The sequence below is a fragment of the Podarcis melisellensis genome, assembly GCF_964234715.1.
Source record: "Podarcis melisellensis genome assembly, chromosome: 1".
In the NCBI taxonomy this organism is placed as follows: domain Eukaryota; kingdom Metazoa; phylum Chordata; class Lepidosauria; order Squamata; family Lacertidae; genus Podarcis; species Podarcis melisellensis.
Genome location: NC_138528.1, coordinates 112511227 through 112531793, shown reverse-complemented (window position 1 = coordinate 112531793; position 20567 = coordinate 112511227). Strand labels below are relative to the sequence as shown.

At 42.4% G+C, this 20567-nt stretch overlaps 1 protein-coding gene and 1 long non-coding RNA gene across 5 annotated transcripts in view; one reads left to right on the top strand and one right to left on the bottom strand.

Moving 5' to 3' along the window:
• The window catches only part of CCDC141 (coiled-coil domain containing 141), a 94063-nt gene extending 78742 nt beyond the window's left edge, over positions 1-15321 (bottom strand). For all 4 annotated transcript variants that reach the window (XM_081902637.1, XM_081902639.1, XM_081902640.1 and 1 more), the window contains exons 1-2: positions 15071-15321; positions 13807-13929 (exon numbers count right to left, since the gene is read on the bottom strand). In XM_081902637.1, coding sequence (XP_081758763.1) covers positions 13807-13929; positions 15071-15172 — 225 coding nt within the window. In that variant the 5' untranslated portion in view covers positions 15173-15321. The remainder of the gene's footprint in view (positions 1-13806; positions 13930-15070) is intronic.
• LOC309363487 lies at positions 4664-10773 on the top strand. Its single transcript, XR_014165366.1, has 3 exons — positions 4664-4785; positions 5511-5928; positions 10205-10773. It is a non-coding gene; the product is annotated as an uncharacterized lncRNA (long non-coding RNA).
• Positions 15322-20567: the final 5246 nt, after the last annotated feature.

Here is a 20567-nt window from a genome sequence, read left to right as displayed (position 1 = left end):
TGACAACTCTACCCATGAAAAAGAGGGCATGTCCTGGAAAAAGAGGACATATGGCAACTTTAGATGACATCTGAAGGCAGCCCTGTATAAGGAAGTTTTAAAAAAATGTTTAATGTTTCATTATGTTTTTATATATGTTGGAGGCTGCTCAGAGTGGCTGGGGCAACCCAGGCTGGATTCTAGACACATCAAAGGAGTGTTTCAGGCGCTGCAAACTTTGTGAGAGAAATCGGGTTAGCAAAAAACGTAACTCCACAGCACCATCTGGTGTCACAGTGTTAGAATGCATAAACAATGCATATAAAGTGTTTTGTCCTTTGCCAGTGTAGCTGAGTCCCCAGTCAGATGGGCGAGGTATAAATAATAGAATTTTAATGTTATGGAATAGGACGTCCCTGTTTTCATTGGAGAAATGTTGGAGGGTATGATATATGCGCAAAGTACAAAGTCTCTGGAAATCATGAGAATTCATGCAAGCTTTGAACAGTCAGTTATTTTTCACTGCATTGTGCTTATTATTCCTTAAAGGGGGTATGAGCAATTTGTTTTGAGAATGGAGGTATTATGCGATGTGTATATCACTCCCGAGAAAGACATCACAAAAATATATTGGCTGCCGTTTCTTTCTGGAAGACTGCGCAAAACTTTTTACATATGTCTGCTTGTGTTATTGTTTTAAAGGAAAATCTATCCTGTGATCTCTGTGACTGCCATGAGGCCTAATCTCTTTATATTATATTTTTGCAAGGAAAATTGTTATGAATGGCCCCTCAGTCCTACCTGTGAGAACAAAAACAACTCAAAAAGGACTGGGGGGGGGGGACTGGCTTTCCAATGGAAATATTCTGTGGAGGGCCTCTGTACTGTCCCTGCTTTCTATCTCTTTCCTTCAGACTGTTCCTTCCCCATCATGACACCTTCTCCCCCATTAGGTTTTCCACACACTCAACCCTGGAAAACATTTCTCTAGCATACATGTGCCAGTGACCACTGATAGGGCCTGGACTGCAATTGCTTAAAATATCTTTACAGTACAGAAGGCCATCAGGGGTCACATTGCACAGCGATAACATAAGCTCCATCACAAGGTCACTTGGAAGTTATCCTAAGAGATCATTTTCCAGGTTCACTGTCTGATGCTGCAAGCCATTTTGTTATGGCTTGTACCACAAGAATTTAGTTTGCAAGCTGTGTGAAAACTCATTATCCTGGGCAAGCCAACTCGGTATGCAATATTGTAGTGTGAGCACAGTCCGGCACACAGTTACGATTCCTTAAGCCTATTTATTTCATTCGAGTCCAAATTTAGGCCAAAATTGCATATGACACAACACCAACCTCCTTGCTGCCTCTCCGTCTCCCTTTCCCTCCCAGAAAAAAAACAGCGACCCGCCTGGTGGGAAGTAAGTATAGCGGATCCAGCCCACCTAGTAAGCCGCTTCTGCTAGAAATACATAACTCAAGAGCAAATATGTTCAGAATGCATATTTAAATACACATTCAGATCTGGAAATGGAGTGGAATGGCCCTGTGAGTGAACCAATGTGAAAGTGGCATGGATCTGAAATAGGCTGGTTTTGGTATCCTTACATTTGGCACACCTAAGCAGAGTAGATAGTTGCACTGTCACAGAGAGTACATTTTATGTTATAACGGACAGCTATCTACTATATTTGAGGGCTGCTGCACAGTAAGGTATATGCAGATTAAAAGTCTGCACTTTTCACCGTCCAGCATATTTGATGTTTTATCGTGTTTTTAATATTGGGAGCCACCCAGAGTGGCTGCGGAAACCCAGCCAGATGGGCAGGGTATAAATTATTATTATCATTGGATAGAGCAGTGCCTATGACTGCCAGGGTGCCCATGAGTACCTGTTATGGCACCTGTGAAATACCTCAGTAAATATCCCCTCAAAAATACACCGTTCACAAGAGACTGTTTGCTTCTCTTGCTTTGTTCTTGTTTACAATCAGCTCAGCCTCTTCAGTATTGGACGTGCCCCCTTAAACGTGCCCACTGGGTGCCACAATTTGATGTCCGCTCTCTCTCTTGTCCTGAACGGAGCAGAGGTGCAAAGACCAGGAGGTGAGAAGCATGCCTTCATCATTTTGTGGTCCTCTCTCTTTTTTCTGCCCTTTCAGATGCAGCAGACGCTTCGTGTTACACCAGTGCCCGCGGCAGCCATTTTGTGGCATGTGCCCAAGAGCCCAAAACGTTTGGCAACCGCTGAGCTAGAGGCTTACAGTCAAACACCATCACTAAGTAAAAATTACTCAGACTCCCCGGAATATATTTGAGACCTATATGGATGTGAGGGAATAAAATAATGTTATCTTAACATAATGGACACTTTCACTTCTGTAATGGGGGTGGGGTGGGGAGACAGTGTTCTGTCAATTCTGTCACAACACAATGAATAAAGTGGAAGATGAACACCCCCACCTGGAAATGCTATGGACTGTACTTTGATATAGAATCACAGAATTGTAGAATTGGAAGGGACCCTGAGGGTCATCTAGTCCAACTCCCTGCAATGCAGGGTATGTGTGAACTATGGCCCCTTCTCTGTTAAATGTGTATGTAATATATAGTCTCCGTGTTACATGCCTTTAGACCAGCAGAAACTTTTTTTTTCCAGTGACCACTTGAAAACTATAGGTGGTCTTGCTAATAATCTCCCCCCTCCTTTAATACTAGCCTCATGGTCAAAACCTGTGCCGTATTACAAAAATCATGGGCCTTAAGCCTGGCTGCCAAGAAAGGCCACTGGTTAAAAAGGTGTGTGGGAGAAGGAAGAGAATGATTAAATGTATCAGCATTATATTATGAATATTATAGGCCCTAGGCCAGCATTTTGCTAGGCTGGTCAAAATGGCTTAATCTTCCTTGTCAGGGGGGGGGGGGGGGAATCAACTGTGGGGCCCAGTATAGATATTTTCAACTGTTCTTTCCACAGTCCACCTGAAAGGATTACCAGAGGTGCACAGACTTTGAGCTGAGAACTTCTGCTACAGACGGTTCTCTTTCCATGCAAAAAAAACCCACAATAGTATATGCTACATTACAATATTGTCTGATATTGCTTCCAACCATATAATCATATAACCATATAATCATTTGCTTTTCTTGCATTTGCCAAGATTCTTTGAAACAACTGAACCTTAACTGCACTTAATTCTCTTTTCTGCTTTGGGCTGCTTTCCAGAAGAGTGGCATTATGTTGTTATTAACGTTTCCCGAACTGCTACTACAGCTACAGAGTACTAAAGATACTAAAACAAAACCCATTATTTTAATTTTATTGTGTAAATCCTCCCTAAAAAGGTTAGTAAAGGAAGTTTTATTGAGTTGCAAGCTGAACTCTGAGAAACGCTTCCTTACGGCGATCACTGATTCTGCATACTGAAATAATATACTGAAATACAACTATATGAGAGACATAGGGAACAGATGCTGCGTAATTAACGTTTCTGTGCAGAAAGGGTCTGGCAGCAGTGAAAATTAAGCATGTCTCTTGTTGCTTTCCCGAATCTAATTCGGAGTCCATAGCTTCTCATGCTGATACATCTGTTTTAAATAAGGGATAAGATATCTAGTGGCTGAGATGTGGGGCCAATATCTGTATGCCACATCAAGCTTATTGCATCATTCACACTATCCATTTGCACACATGCTCGGCAGAATGCTCTCATGTCATCCCTCTGCTAAATTCCTCTCCTAACTGAGCCCAGAGCAGTTTAAGTCTACCTATACACCCCCCACAGACTTTCCCTGGGAGTCAGTCCCCACTGGATTCAGCAGGACTTACTTCTGAGAAGACATGCAATACGGTTGAGCTGTAAGCATTGCATTTATTTTAATAGGAATCTGCTCCTGCTGCAGAAGTATATAATGCCTGCATTTCATTCTGGAAGCAGAAACAAGATGCACTTCTGCAAGTCTGGCTTGGGTAAGTGTTAAGTTGTGGGCGAACATATCAGACACCATAGCGATTCTTCCAAAGCAGCTCTTTATTTGTAAGCTGAAACAGAACTGAACTGAGGAGCTCAGTCAGCCTGCTTATATAGAGCTCCACTAGAATGCAACAGTAACCATTTTCTGTAACTAGCCAATCACTGAACGTCACTTTTGATCCTTCATTTGCATAACTATCTACAGTATCCCCCTGCTGGCCCAGGGTGAGAACTTCAGTACATAACAGTAAGGTTGCCCAATTTCAAAGCTCGAAATTCCGGACACAAAAAATTGTTGAGCCTGGACACTATTTCCAACAGACGAATTCCGGACATGTCTGGGAAATCCTGGATGTACGGCAGCCCTAGGCTTTGGGGTGCATTGTGCATGAAACCCTGAAAAATTATTTTATTATTATTTATTAAATTTGTACAACACACTTCACCCGCAGATCTCAGGGTGGCTCGCGACATAAAAGCGCAATATAAAAAACGCAAAATGCATAGTAAAAATAAGAACAAAAAACCTCCAATAATTTCCCCCCACACACAACACATTAAAAAGGGCCCATATTCTGGGTGGTGACCAGCTTAGGATCCAGTGGGATGCATGCATAACTGGCTCAGCTCTGGCCCTGTTTCACCCCATTGCTGGGTCTTACACTGACTACCATTGGTGGTTGCCTGGCAACAGCTATGGCATCAAAGCCCAGCACGGAAGGGTGGAAGGAAGCCTCCACCACAGCCTAACCTGTTCTCCCCACTCCCCACTCCTCTGGCAGCATGGATTGAGAGATAAGATTGTTCTGCTTGTATTGGTCATTTCTGGGTAAAAGAGATGGTCCACTGTCTGTGGCATCATGCCTCTGAGTACCAGAAACTACAGGAGGGGAGAATGTTGTTGTTTGAAGGCATCCCACAGGCATCTGCCCGACCATTGTGAGAACAGTATGGTGTACCAGATAGGACACTGGCCTGCTCCAGCAGGTTCCTTTATAGCAATCTCTTCGTGAAATGAAACGTTCTTACATAACCTCACAATAAAAGTCATTCTTATAACTATAAGAGCCCTTCATCCTGCTGACAAAAACATCCCAAAACGGGGGGGGGGGGACGGACGACCCAGACTTTCAGCTTTAGTGGCAATGTGAAGCACCTTTATAATTAATGTATGGAAATAACCTTTAGCACCAAGATTAACAGATAATATACCAGGAGCCAAAAAGTTCATTTAAAAGAAATAAAGGTGACAACTCAAAGGTTGGAGCTACTGAGAGGCCAAATATTCCTTTTTTCAAAAGGCAACAATTCAAAATTAGAAATGCCGAAGAGAAATATTTTCCTGTTTTGTTTCCCCCTTTAATATTTGCATATAAATTACCATTTTACAATTTCGTTTCAACAAATGGAGCAAATAAAGTAATTAAGAGCTATCAACATGCATCTCAAAGAATGAATACCAAATTTTATGTCTGTCTGTCTCTTTCTTTCTCTTTCTTTCTTTCTTTCTTTCTTTCTTTCTTTCTTTCTTTCTTTTTCTTTCTTTCTTTTTAGAAAAGTTAGCTCTGCATAGTTCCAGGTTCTCCAATACATTTCACTGTGACCTTTATTATGACAAAGAGCAGGACTTTGGCAAGCGATCAAGAATGTACGGATGCATCCACATGGATCTTCCAGAGCTTGTTCCAGATTAATCACAGAGCAGGAAGTACAACAAACAGCTTTCAAAGAACACCTTGGCGATGGCTGGCATGGTTCTAGTATTAAAGGTACATGTTTCATATCAATGCACCTGTAAAGTATTCTTACAGGGGACAAGATCATCATAAGTTTCTATTTCTCAGAACTGCCTGTGTCTGTTACGGCACAAAAGCATTGTGAAATGAAAGAGAAAACACAGAGAAAGTTACAGCATAATCCTATGCTGTTCAAAGAAGTGAGCACCAGCAAGTCCAATGGGACTTACTCCCAGGTAAGTGTCTATAACGTTGCAGCTTTAAATTATTCTTAAGTCTGATGGAGCTCATTGGGAGAAGATAGCAACCACTAACTTAAAAGCCATTGATTTCAAAGGGACGAAAGCATAACTCTCTCTGGAGCCTAATGTCTCCCTCTCCCCTGTCACAGCCCAGTTCAAGAATATGAATCTAAGGTGGGCAAGCTACAAAGTAGGACTTTTTTGTATTAAATTCTTCTTACTTTATCTATAAGGGACACGGGTGGCGCTGTGAGTTAAACCACAGAGCCTACGACTTGCCGATCGGAAGGTCGGCGGTTCGAATCCCCACGACGGGGTGAGCTCCTGTTGCTCAGTCCCTGCTCCTGCCAACCTAGCAGTTCAAAAGCATGCCAAAGTGCAAGTAGATAAATAGGTACCACTCCGGCGGGAAGGTAAACGGCGTTTCCGTGCGCTGCTCTGGTTTCGCCAGAAGCAGCTTAGTCATGCTGGCCACAGGACCCAGAAGCTGTACTCTGGCTCCCTCAGCCAATAAAGCAAGATGAGTGCTGCAACCCCAGAGTCGGTCACGACTGGACCTAATGGTTAGGGGTTCCTTTACCTTACCTTATCTACAGAAAATGTGGTGTACTACCCAGACAAAATTAAGCACATTGAAACCCCTTACTTCATTCACTGAAATATGATGAATTCGATGAAATTCAGTTTTCAGTGCATCTGTGAAAATCATTCAATTAAGGGGCCCTGGCCTGCAAACCTGGGTGTAAGACTCATTAGCCATAGAGGGACTTACTTCTGAGTAAAGGTGCACAGGTTTGTTCTGCACAAGTGTTTCACTTTAGCTGGGCTGCTGTAGTGGTTATTACTGCAGCATCTGTGCTATGGCTACCGCAGTATTTGTTTGTTTAACTATCTGTCCAGTGTGCCTTACTAAAGAAATATCTAAAAACACTAAAATGAATCAAACAAAAATAGGATAGCATGAAACGACTGAGCATAAAACAAGCTAAGTAGCAACCAATGAAGCAGTTTTAAAACATTTATCACAAGCTCCAGAAGGACTGCCCGAATAGAATTTTCTTTGTGATTCTCTCTCTCCAAAAGGCATAGAGTCAGCCATACATATCCCATCAAGGAGTGGAACTCCTTAACATAGCCACATACCTTCCCACATGCTACAAAGGAAAATCGGGACATGGCTGTTTCGGTGCCAGGCTCATATGTGAGCCAAATGACTTGCACGATTGCATGGTCTTCAAAAATAGGGCACCTTTGGGGGCCATGTTCTCGTGGGGGCCGAAACAGGACATCCTGGGATCCAATCAGAAGCTGGAATGTCCCGCTTAAGGCAGGACAGTTGAGGGGTATGTAGGAGATCCTCCTATCTCTTCTAATCTAGTTACAGGGAAAGAAGGGATTTAGAGCTAGGTCTTCACGGAGGATCTCAGTGCTCCATGGAAGTTCATATAGGAGAACCTTAGAGATGGGGGAAGAAATCAATGTGGTTCACATTTAAAGATGAATTTACCTAATTTGCACTTTGAAAAAGCAGTATGTGAATCAAAACACAGCTGTCCATTTGAAATCTTACACTTTGCCAAATTTTGCAATGCTACTTCTCCAGCAAAGCAATCTGTGAAAAAATGTATATACTGAAGTGTGCATATAAATCCACACAAAAGTGAAAAAAGTGCATTATACTACAGTGGTACCTCGATTTAAGAACAGTCCTGTTTAAAAACGATTCGGTTTACAAACACCGCAAAACCAGAAATAGTCCCAGTTTGCAAACTTTACCTTGGTCTAAGAACAGAATCCGAACGGTGGAAGGGCACCGGCGGCGGGAGGCCACATTAGGGAAAGCGCACCTTGGTTTAAGAACGGTTTCGGTTTAAGAACAGACTTATGGAACGGATTAAGTTCATAAACCGAGGTACCACTGTATCGTATTGTGTTGTTATATATTAAAACTCCTTGTTTTAAAAACTCCTAGGATGAAAGGTGGTATAGATATTTAATTAATTAATAATTATATATACATGAGGAAATTGCTTTGTAAAAATGTGTGTATTGGGGGCAGGGAATCTCATACAAAAAAAATGTGTGTGTTTAGAGAAACCTGCCCTAAAATGGTGACGAATTTTCACAAGGACTACAATCTCAAACTGATGTGGGAATGTGGAGATATGACGCTAAGATTGGAAAAATGGAAAACTGAGAAAAACCAAAATTGGCAGATTTGCTGTTCCCCAAGGTAATCAGAACTCAAGGCATTTTTTTAAATATAACATTTTTTATGCTTCTAGTGCTTTTATGCAGAGTACTTTTCTATGGTTAAAATCACAATGATATACAACTAGACTGCTCACACAAATACCACAAAGATAGGCACAGCAGACAAACCATAATCTTCAAAATCATTGTCTATTTGGCAATGCAAAAGCCTGTCCAACATGAAAAGACCTTACCCAATTTCAGCGTAACTCAGGTATATGTTCCTCTGGTCATTTAGGGCATTAAATGTCACAAGCAGCACTTTGAATGGTGCCTTAGAAACAAACTTGGGAACAAAATTCTCTCAGAGCCAGTGTTGTATGGTTCCATTGGTATTCTTCTAAAAGTGGGTTGCTGGGTTCTGAATGAATTGCAATTTTCAGGCAGGCTTCAAAAGCTGCTCAACATAGAACACATTACAGTAGTTCTTCCTGGGGGGACACCAAGGCCAAGTCACTCCTCAATAGGAGGACAGCAGCCTGGTACACCATCATAAGTTGGTGAAAAGTGCCCTGACCATGGTGCTACCTGGGATCCCAGCAGCAAGACTAAGTGCAAGAACATCTCCAAACCCTGAAGTACAACCCTACAGAGATATGGTGAACCACAAAACCCTAAATTAATCAGGCCACCCACCATTAACTGTTTGATTGGTCATGCAAGAAGCAAACAACAGTTAGCTTAAGTACTTGTGAAGCTGAACTGAATGCACTGTCTTATTCACTTAAGGATTGTGAATGGTTGTTACAATTGTGCAAAGACATGAAAATTCCTGTCAAATGTCCAATCCAGGTTTACCAGGACAACAAAGCATGTTTGGCTTTGCTGAATTCTGAAGGTTGTAAGCAAAGCACGAAGCACTTGCAATTGAAATTGCAACATGCTAGGGAATGTATTCAGAAGGGACTCGTAACGGTGTCCTATATGCCAGGTAATGAAATTCCTGCTGATGTATTGTCCAAGATTGTATCAAAGGATCAACACTGTACCTTTGTGCAGAAGTTGGGTTTGTACTGATATTGTACTAACACGCTGCCCAGTGATGTTCACAGAAAGGGGGAGGATGTTGGTTTCTGCTCTGTCTTCACTGTGCAGCGAAGTGCTTGTCACGAGACAGGTTGTTTACATTCCACAGTCAATGCACTGTTGGTTTCCCACGGGAAGAGGAGACTGGATGTGACGTACACTGGTTTCCTGTTTTTCACTGTTCTCTCGGAGTTCTTTGTTTTCCGAGGAGAGAGGAGTTGTCTCTCTGCTCTAGCAGAGGCAAGATGCCTGCTTGTAAACTCTCAGCATTGAAGTGTAAATAAACTAAATTTAAGCATGTGGCATGTACTACTCATTCTTCTGCTGTGTAAAGGACTCTGCAAAATCAATATTAACATCTTCATTTTTTCTGAGCTGAGCTTTAGTTTGTTCGTCCCCACCCAATCCATCACTGGATGCTTCCTGACTGCTTTTGGGCAGAATTCAATCGCAGACCAGCAAATTCAGGTTGCACAATTCTCTTTGACTTGGAGGATTGTGCAACAAACCCATTTCTCCAAAAGATCAGATTTTCATTAAAGACTTTCATTGCCGGAAGGAAGGTGACAAGAAAATGTGCTGGAAAGTGTGGCATAACAATTGATTAACTCTATGTTGTATAACAGGGACCACAGAGCCTAGGACTTGCCGATCAGAAGGTTGGCGGTTCGAATCCCCGCGACGGGGTGAGCTCCCGTTGCTCGGTCCCTGCTCCTGCCAACCTAGCAGTTTGAAAGCACATCAAAGTGCAAGTAGATAAATAGGTACCGCTCTGGCGGGAAGGTAAACGGCGTTTCCGTGTGCTGCTCTGGTTTGCCAGAAGCTTAGTCATGCTGGCCACATGACCCGGAAGCTGTACGCTGGCTCCCTCGGCCAATAAAGCAAGATGAGCGCCGCAACCCCAGAGTCAGTCACGACTGGACCTAATGGTCAGGGATCCCTTTACCTTTACGTTTTTATGTTGTATAACCAGGGCTTTTTTTGCTTCCAGCCGGAGCTCACTGGAACTCAGCACCAGCACCTCTCAGGTGGGCACCATTGTCACTCTAGGTGAACAAGGGAGAAGTTCATGGTGAGCTCTGGCACCTCTTTTTCTAGAAAAATGGCATTGTGTATAACCTCTCCACAAACAAATCAGAACAAATACTTACTAAATAGCCAGTATTGCCTAATCTTCATGAAAGCTCCATAAATAGGTTGGGTGGCATTCAGCTAAGTTTGACTCATAGTAGGCCCACTGAAAATAATAATGTTAGTAATGTTCATCAATTGCAGTAGGTCCACTCTGAATAAAATCTAGTTGACTATGGCCTGTTCTCTGTTAAACCCATCTGTTCAAGGCCTTCACTGCCTCACCTAGCTCTGTTGAAAATGAGAAATAAAAACGACCGTCCTCAGAATACTGACAGCACCTCAGATCTCCTGCTGTCAATAGATGTTACCTGTCACCAAGCTAATATTCATTCCACTATCTTCACTTACAATCATCAATGTTACCTTCAATTACAGTACAGTCGTACCTTGGATCCTGAACACCTTGTGAGTCAAACATTTTGGCTCCCAAACTCGGAAGTGAGTGTTCTGGTTTGTGAATGTTCTTTGGAACCTGAACGTCCGACACGACTTCTGCGGCTTCCGATTGGCTGCAGGAGCTTCTTGCAGCCAATCAGAAGCCGCTCTTTGGTTTCCAAACATTCCGACTTCCGGAACGGATTCCGTTCGACTTCCGAGGTACCACGGTACTGTTACCCATCATCAGTATTATTACCTACAATCGTTAGTTGGTATTCAAGTAAAAAGGTCGTTGAAGCAAAGATACCCAAGTGATTATAGAAAGACTGCATAATTGCAAAACAAAACCGTACTTTGAAGAAGGAAGCAGGTGCCAGGTACTTTGTGAGATGAGGTCTGTGGGGCATGCAGACTAAAGCAAGAGGCCTTATCTTCGTTAGCCAGTCCTCACTCTTGAACCTGGAGGTCTGGCCACTTACTGTTTGAAACAGGTTAAAGCAGGGATGGGCAGCTGGTGGCCCTTTAAGCTGTGCTTGGACTCTCAACTCCCATCAGCCCCAGCCAGTATAGGGTAATGGGAGTTGTAGTCTGGCACACCACACATTTCCTCACCCTTAGTCTCAAGTGTACTTTAGTTGCCTAAATGCCTCTGGAACTGTTATTGGTGTGGTTCATTCCTATGTACTTTAGTGGACAAGCTGAATGATGTAATTGGTTTATGTATTCATTAATTGATTTGTGAGGCTGGGGGGGGGGGCGGGAGAGAGTGGCTTTTAAGGCATAGCTCTCACAAAGCAGGTTACATACCTTTTACTTCCCACAAAAGCATTTGTTGCTAAGCTTCAACTTTTCAGCGGGCATATAGTTTTCAGTGTGCAGAATATATATTGTTATGAGTTTGAAAGGGATAGGCTGTATGCCTGAGTCCCTTCTAATTCCTGGATCCAGAAAATCTAAGGAGGGATTCAAATTGTTGAAAGAGCCAAGCAAGTTTATTGGTACTGGCCCTCTAGGTTTGGGCTACTATGGGTAACAGAGGGTGTGGCTCTGTGCCAGATAGTAAACGGGTGGGCCCAGCTCCCTCAACTCACTGGTAGTTAGAAAGACAAAGGGCAGAGTGGAGAGTTGCATGCGTGAGCTAGAAACAAGAAGCCAGAACGCTGCAGGCTGGGCAGCTGGGAGACAGAACCATGCCTGATTTATTTTGGAATCCAAGGATGTGGCTATGAGCGAAGCAAGACCCTCTTGGGGTATTAATGCTGTGAACCCTTCGAACATAGGTTCAGGTTGTATATATGTGTAAATAAACCACATATCATTAAGATACCACAGTCCCCACTGTCCCTCACTCTGAAGGAACCCCTAGAATCTTGCACCGCTCAGAGATTGGTGTGGTATGCAGAAATATGATATGGGTGACTTCAAGAGGTGGGCAGTCCAATTCATTCCCTGCCACCCTTATTCACTCACCCGATTTTCAGTCAGGAGGGTATAAGGAACAGGTTAAATCCTTACTCCCCTAATGGTGGTCTTTGCTACCTCTTCATTCCCATTGACTTGTCCCAAAGAGGGAGCCTTCAATAGTGTAATTTCCCACTTCCATTCTGAAGTGGTTCAAAGTTTTACCTCATGATTCCCTCCTTGTAAACGCACAGCCCAATTCTGATCTATTTTCCCATGCAAGTGTGTTTCAAGATTACTTCAAAACGTGATTTCTCGTCACGAGTGGCACTGAAATCAGATTTCTCATATGCATTGCACTGAAATGAAAGCATATGTCTCAGAGGGTATGCATTTCTTGAGAATGTCCTTCAATAATATTCTGCCTCCAAGAATGTTTTTTATTCCTCCCTGTACTTTCAGCTACACAACTTACAAATCTTCTTTAACTGATCCTTATTTTAAAACCCTATTCACATCAGTTTATGACATTTAAGCACAACAAAATGATTCTTTTAAACTTTTTAGTACCTCCCCCCCCCAAAAAAAGTGTTAAACATTTTTTCCACCAACGCTATATGTAGGCTGTGGCAACCATTTATTTTATTTTAAATATCAGCACAGCTTAATATAGTACAAAAATAATAAATAAATAGCCATGACTTGTATATGTACCAAAATTTAAAATATACTGTTTGAGCCTCTAGTGCATTAAAAAGTAATCTGCACGAAAAACAAATGTGTCTTCCCTCAGAATACCCATGCGGCTCTGTGACGGCTTATCTGATTAATGGTGCTGCCTAGAAAACAGGAGCTATATAAATGCCTTTGTTTACTGTAGAGCCATTAATGACTTATTTCCTTTCCTTTTCCACAAAGATGCTGGCAATTGTGGATAGACAGATAATGACCCACATTTGGGATTCAGAACACTCTTCCACCTTCCAGACATCCATGCAACAGAAGATAGGCCTCCTTTCATCCTTTTCCTGTTTCCAGCAGTGGATCACTGGACTTATGTTACCTTCCTCACCTGCACTGATTGGTGGGGGTGGGCTCCTTACCATCAGGCCACTAGGGAACACTGCGACGTTGTGCTTAAGAGTAAGTTCTGGTTCATTCATAGTCATGTTGTCTTACGGCTGCCATTACAGTTAGTAGCTACAAGGAATGCTCTTGACAATCCTGAGCTCATCAGCTCCATGCTTGCAGTCAATTCTATGCCTGGCGGTAGTAGCTGCCAGTTGCCAGATTAAGCTTTGGCATGCCACCACAAGAGCAACTTTCATTAACATGTGCCATGACACACTGAAGGTTAAATCCTGCATGTGGTTAAATCCTGCATGTCGTAGCAAAGGCATGTGGGAAGCAAGCCATGGGCAAGCCAAGAGCAACTCATGGCTGTCATTATAACTGGGTGTCTTATTACACACAACAAGGATGGAGTCATTTCTTGCTTTCTTTTGTGAGGTCTCTTTTAGCAACCCTTAGGAACTCCCCCACATGGATTGTTTGTGATGAAACGTTCCTACAAAGCACTAAGCGGTCTGAGGACTGGCGCCCAACAGTCATTTACAACTTTCAGAACAAGGCTACAACGCAACCTGTAATAATTCAGAAAGTTCACGTTGCATGTCTTACCTTAAGCTTCGCCAGGAGAAGTTCATGATCTTGTAATAATTTTTTGGTCTCTTCTTGATTGCTGCCGATTTCTAACAAATTTGGTACTGATTCAGCCAGCTGGAGCTGCACCCAATCCCCACACTAAAAACGCAAACAGAAACATTGTCCTAAGTACAATTTCTCCAGATATTTGTATGATGTGTGTGTGTGCACGATCCAACTCAAAAACTAACGGTCAAGCACTTAGTAAAGTCTAGTCTTTTGATTTAATCCATGCAATGGCTTGTGAGCTCTAATCAACCAAGTTTTAGGAAAGGAAGCATGTAACATCCTCTCTGCCCCTCAGATATATAGGGCAAGGCCACAGCTCAGTGGACCAGCATCAGTTGTGCATGCAGAAGGTTAAATCTCTGACATCTCTAGGTAGCACTGGGAATGTCCCCAGTCTGAAAACCTGGAGAGACTGTGCAGACCAGCCTTTTTCAATCTTTGGTCCCCAGATGTTGTTGGACTATAACTCCCATCATCCCTGAACACTGGTCCAGCTAGCTAGGAATGATGGGAGTTGTAGTCCAACAACATCTGGGGACCCAAGTTTGAGAAGGGCTGATGTAGACAACACTGAACTAGATGGACCAATGGTCTGACTCGGTGTGCAACTGCTTCCTGTATTCCTATATTGTTGTATTACTTGTCTTGAAAATGGCGCAGTGCTTCAGTGTGAAGCTAAATTGTTCAAGTAAAGATTTTCAATACGACTTTTCAATTTCTGAAGTGGAGATTGACATGTGCAACATAGGGGCATTAATTATTTGTCCATGCATTAACATCAGAACAATTCCTTCAAAGAATTCCCTCCGACTAAGTCAGATCAAATGCACTTTGTATATTCTGGATGCAATCTTTAAATAATACAAGAAAACAAAACCAGAGTCCCGTATTTCAAATCAATACAGTTACAAATCAATGACGATTGTCCTGGTTATGTTACCAGGCTGTTTGTTTAATTCATTTTAATTTAAAGTTCTGTTTTCTTCAAATGAAAAATATACACTTTCTTCAAGACTATTTCAGTGATGCTTACTTTATGCACAAAAAATTAGAAACCTCCCCTCTCCCAGCCTTTGTAACGAAAAATAATGCTTCTTGATTGGGATTGTGTGTGCAGCACACTCCCCTGTGTCAACCACTTTGTGCAGAAATTAAAGCTGAAATGATCAGACTCTGAGCTAGTCAATGGTACTGAGCTATAAGCTCAAGTGTTTAGAGCCCTTAAGCTTACCTTCAATATAGCTATGATGATTTTGCAGTCTCCAGCCTGAACCAGAACCGAACTAACGGTTGTCGTGGAAGGCGGGCCGTCAGAACTGTCATTGCTTGACATGATGTTGTTGTTGTAGTAGTAGCAGAACCGGGCTTCATGCGAAAAGGTTCCGTCTCCGGAGCTGTGTGAATCGGCTGGTCATTCCTAAAGGCAACGAACAGGGGTACTTGGCTTCATTCCGCAAAAGAGCTCAGCTAACACCGATTGCTCTGCCAAAAGGAAAGAACACGAGGTTAAAAATAGACGCCCCCATTGAGTTTATCTTTCTTGAGAGAGGCCGGGGGGGGGGGAGAGAGGAGAGGTGACACACCCCTAGTTTTGTTGCTTTAAACTGCTGTTGCTGTCTGGCCCCTATAAATATCAGTCTTATAAAATGCCTTGTAAGACTCTGGCATCTTCTGTTTGCTAGTAATGAAGTGCTACACACTCAATAAAAGAAAGAAAAAATAGCTTTCTCCAAGTATTTAATAACTACTGTGCCTCAGGCCTTATGCCTCAGACCAAACAATCATCCAAGTGTGATAAAATCTTCAAACAATGTCCATATATAAGCATAAATATATATCTATTCAGCATGTGTGTGTGTGTATGTGTGTGCTGAACTGCATGCTGTGTTGTGTTTTATTTATTTTCTTGCTTTGGAAAAAGGTTATCTGTTTTATCGTTCTGATATAAACTGCACTGGTATTACTCTTAGTAATGCAGAACAGGCAAGAATTAGATTAAATAACTACATAAATAATAAAACATCACCCTGTCCTGCAATAATAGTAATAATAATAATAATAATAAATCCAAAAGAGACATTCTAAATCACAGAGTTGGAAGGGACCACAAGGGTCTTCTAGTCCAACCCCCTGCAATGCAGGAATCTTTTGCCCAACATGGGGCTCAAACCCACAACCCTGAGATTTAGGGCATTTAGTGGCATTTTATCAAGGATGGGGAAGAGAGGAGATGGCTATAGTCCCCTTAGCCCAGCTTCAGACCATGAACGATTATTTATCAGCGTTACCTATATCTCTGTTTATTATGAGCATTACAAAAATAACAACACCCACAACAAATACTCTTAAAAGGCACTGCTTCTTTGTTCTTAAGAGTTTAATTCTGAATATATCCTCAGAAAGTTGCGGCGATTCTCCCCATGTGAGCAAACACAACCATCTCCCCCCAACTCCTGAAAATGGTGACCCTGAATTTTATTGTATAGGGTTTATAAACTGCCTCGAGATGCTTTCATACTAGACTGAGTATGCACGTTTTAAATAAATAACCTTTTGTTGTCAATTTTTGACCCTCACTCAGCACTTCACTTCCTAGCAAATAACTCCTGTATTTCCTGAAATAATCATAAAATAGTAATTTATTATTTATACCCTGCCCATCTGGCTGGGTTTCCCCAGCTACTCTGGGCAGCTCCCAACAAAATAAATAATAATAATAATAATGATAATGATAAAGCAAAAAAGCATCAAACATTTAAAACTTCCCTAAACAGAGCTGCCTTCAGATGTCTTCTAAAAGTCAGATAGTTGTTTATTTCCTTGACATCTGATGGGAGGGTGTTCTACAGGGCAGGCGCCACTACCGAGAAGGCCCTCTGCCTGGTTCCCTGTAGCTTCACTTCCTGCAGTGAGGGAACTCCCAGAAGGCCCTCAGAGCTGGACCTCAGTGTCTGGGCTAAACGATGGGGGTGGAGACACCGGGTGAAATACAACTAAGTCATGCTCATAGTAGACCCACTGAAATCAATGGGTCTTCTCTGAGTATTACTAGCCTTGGCAATCATTTCCTGAGTTACAGGGAACCAGGAAGATGGCCTTCTCGGTAGTGGCACCCGCCCTGTGGAACGCCCTCCCACCAGATGCCAAAGAGAAAAATAACTACCAAACTTTTAGAAGACATCTGAAGGCAGCCCTGTTTAGGGAAGCTTTTAATGTTTAATCGGTTATTGTATTTTAGTGTTTTGTTGGAAGCCGCCCAGAGTGGCTGGGGAAACCCAGCCAGATGGGCGGGGTATAAATAATAAATTATTATTATTATTATAATTATTATTATGAGTTGTGTACCTGCTCAGGGCTGACCCTTCAATTCCGATGGGTCTTTTATTCTTCATTTACTTTTTTAAAATGTGCAACTGCAACGATTCAAATACATAACTTAAAATAATAATAATGAATGGTTAAAGCCTGTATTCAGAACACACAAATACTCCCGCGTGTGACACAGCACGACTGAATTTATGAGATGTCTCTTTATCAAGGCGTTTCAAAGGGGCATGGTGCCCGGCTCATTGGAATGAAACACGGTGCAAGGAAGAACATTTATTCAGCGCAGGGGGAAATCACAGACAGTGTTTTAACCATGCCACGGGGTCAGTACATTAAATCTATTGCTAGAAACACAGAGCATGCCAGAAACAGCCTGCGGTATGAGGCAACAGCTGTCTTGATTCCCAGCGACAGGACAGCTGAGAAAGTGAGACTGGCGTTTAAGGCCGCAGGTCGCTTGTCAGATGACAGTGTGTGCATCAAAGAAGGCCCATGCCCCATCAGCGGCATGTATATGTACATAGATCAATCACACATCTTGGTGACTTATAAGAAAACTTATGTTAGACATCCTGACCCTGCAGACACTGAATGGGATTGGAAACTGTAACTCATCTGCTAATACTTCTGTTTATTATTTAATAGTTGTGTGTTGCCCTTCATACAAATATATTCCAGGTTTTTTAAAAAACAACAACTAAATAACAAGAAAAAGAATCCCTCTGTATTTTGCAAAGCCAAAAATCGTAATAGTTCCCCAGCTCATGTTTACACATGCATGTCCATCACTTGATTTCTCTGCTTGTGGCTGCTGTGCACTTGGGACTAGTTCCGACATGCATGGTTATCGCTCAACATCCACAACTTCAGGTCAGTGTAAACGCAGATTTGCCATCACAGTCAGGACTTGTCATAATCTCCTTAATGCAAGGCTTTTTGATGGAGCGAGTCTGCATAGTCAGTTACCGGTTATCAAGGGCACAAGAATAAACTAAGTGCAGAGAAATCAAACAAACGCATGTGTGAATCATCCATTTGTGACTAGCAGCTGAGGGTACGAACTCGCTGCTGTTAAAAGAAATGTGTACAAGACGAATAGCAAAATTAAATTTCTGTCTATTTATCTGTGATCTGATGGTTTTGCAAGAGCAGGTTGTGCATGTGTGAGCCAGCCCTTCCTTTAAAGAAGGGATGGGGAATCTGTGGCCCTCTAGATGTTGCTTTGCTTGACCATTGGCCACATTGGCTGGTGCTGATGAGAGTTGAAGTTAACATCATTTAGAGAGCCCCTGTTTTAAAGGCATTGTTATCTACAACCTCTAATTTATTGCAGGGAAAGGTGATGTTAGATACCACAATTGTTCTAGCTCTAGTACATATTGAACTGGAAAAGAGCTGGTGCTCAGAAGTGCTTAAAAGCATGAAATCACCATTGGGGTGTTTCCAATGGTTGTGCTAATGGAAGGCGGTTTAAGCAACCGATTCTTCTTTTCCTATTCTGCTCTGCAGCTCCCGAAAAGCCTCTGTGGGGGGCTCAACCAGACTTGCCCTTGCCCCACCGCTTTCCCCTGGGGAAACCCAAACTTTACTACTGAATCAGCGCTAACAACTGTTGAGTTTTCTCTGGATTGGCATTTGCTCTGGTTTAATACTAAAGAGCGGGTTTTCCCACAGAATGGGGCAAGGGAAGGGCAAAAACACTTGGACCCATGCCTAGGAAACACGGGAACAAGCCATACATATTTCTAATGCAAATAAGATAGCCTTGTATGTGTTTATGTGTAGGTATTTAGTCCACCACCTAGTCCAGTCATCTGTTCAAAGCTTGTGCAGCCTCTCCTGATTTGACTGCTGCAGAAAAACAGAGCTGGGTATCATTGCCAGTGGCAGACCTACATTTGGGGGGCCCTGAAGCTTGGACTGTTATGGGGTCCCTTCACAACCAGCAATAAGGTCTGTGTAACCACTGTTAACGTCTTCAATGGGGTTGTTCCACAACAGATCACCACATTTAATAATAATCATAATAATGACTCATACCTACGGGACCGCCTCTCCTGGTATGCCCCACGGAGGACCTTAAGGTCCATATATAGCAACACCCTAGAGGTCCCAGGCCCTAAGGAAGTCAGATTAGCCTCAACCAGAGCCAGGGCCTTTTCAACTCTGGCTCCGGCCTGGTGGAACGCTCTGTCTCATGAGACCAGGGCCCTGCGGGATCTGATTTCTTTCCGCAGGGCCTGTAAGACAGAGTTGTTCCACCTGGCCTTTGGCTTAGAATCAGTTTGATTCCCTCCTCCTCTTTCTTTTTCCTTTCTCCTCCTGTGAAGAGGCTGCATCCTATTGTTTTAATGTTGTATTTTACTCTTTTTAAAATTGTATTTTAATCAACTTGTTGTTGTTATTGATTGTTAGCCGCCTGGTCTTGGCCAGGGAGGGCGGGGTATAAATAAAAATTTATTACTATTATTATTATTACATCTCAGATTTTGGTTAAAACTGCTGTACTGAATTATCTCACATGTCAAAGTCACTGGTGTGAATAAAAACATCCCAGGCCTTATAGTTTTTGACCTGTACATCTCAAGTTGGGTTTACTGGACCCCAAATTATTAAGCAATGTGGATTAAAGTCACTTCTGGGCCCCTCCAAGATTAGGGTCCCTGAAGCTTAGGCTTCAATAGTTTCATAGCACATCCGCCCTGGGCCATGATCATTGCTCTAAATCTTCTAAAGACCACTGTTTATGACATAGGATTCCCTATAGTGCTTATGGAGTATCAACAGAGGTTGCACAAGGTGGTCAATGCAAGTTCATTTGATAAGTAGCGTACTCCCCAAAAATAACCCAGGCATGAAATTATGACCTAAAAACGGATGTGAAAGCAAAAAGAGAATCTGATCAGGTTCTCTACTGCAGGAACTCTGGACCAAACATTTCAGCCTCTCAGTAAATAACCATGAACCGGTCTTGGGAAAATGTAGTTAAAGAAATATGCAAGACTTAATCCAAATACAAGGCAGCCTCTCTTGAACAGCATGACTCAGAGAACCAACAAGGAAGCCAAACATTTGACTGGCATCAAAGCCTCCCCTCAAGAAAGTTGTGTGCAGTAAGATAAACAATCCATAAAGGGACTCGTGTAAAGGGGGAAATAATGGTTATAGCAATATAGTAATAAGGAAGCAGTGGATAAGAGAGTAATAAAACTTCCACAGTGCAATCCATTTGGGAGCCTGTACTAACACCCTAGTATTGTACATCCCAAAAACAGAGTTGATTCCCTCAGGACATTCTATATAACTATATAATGCTACAATTGGTATAACCCCTGATTTCCATGCAGAATGTCCCTGGTTCAACCCCAGGCATCTCTGGACAATACTGAGCTAATGACAAA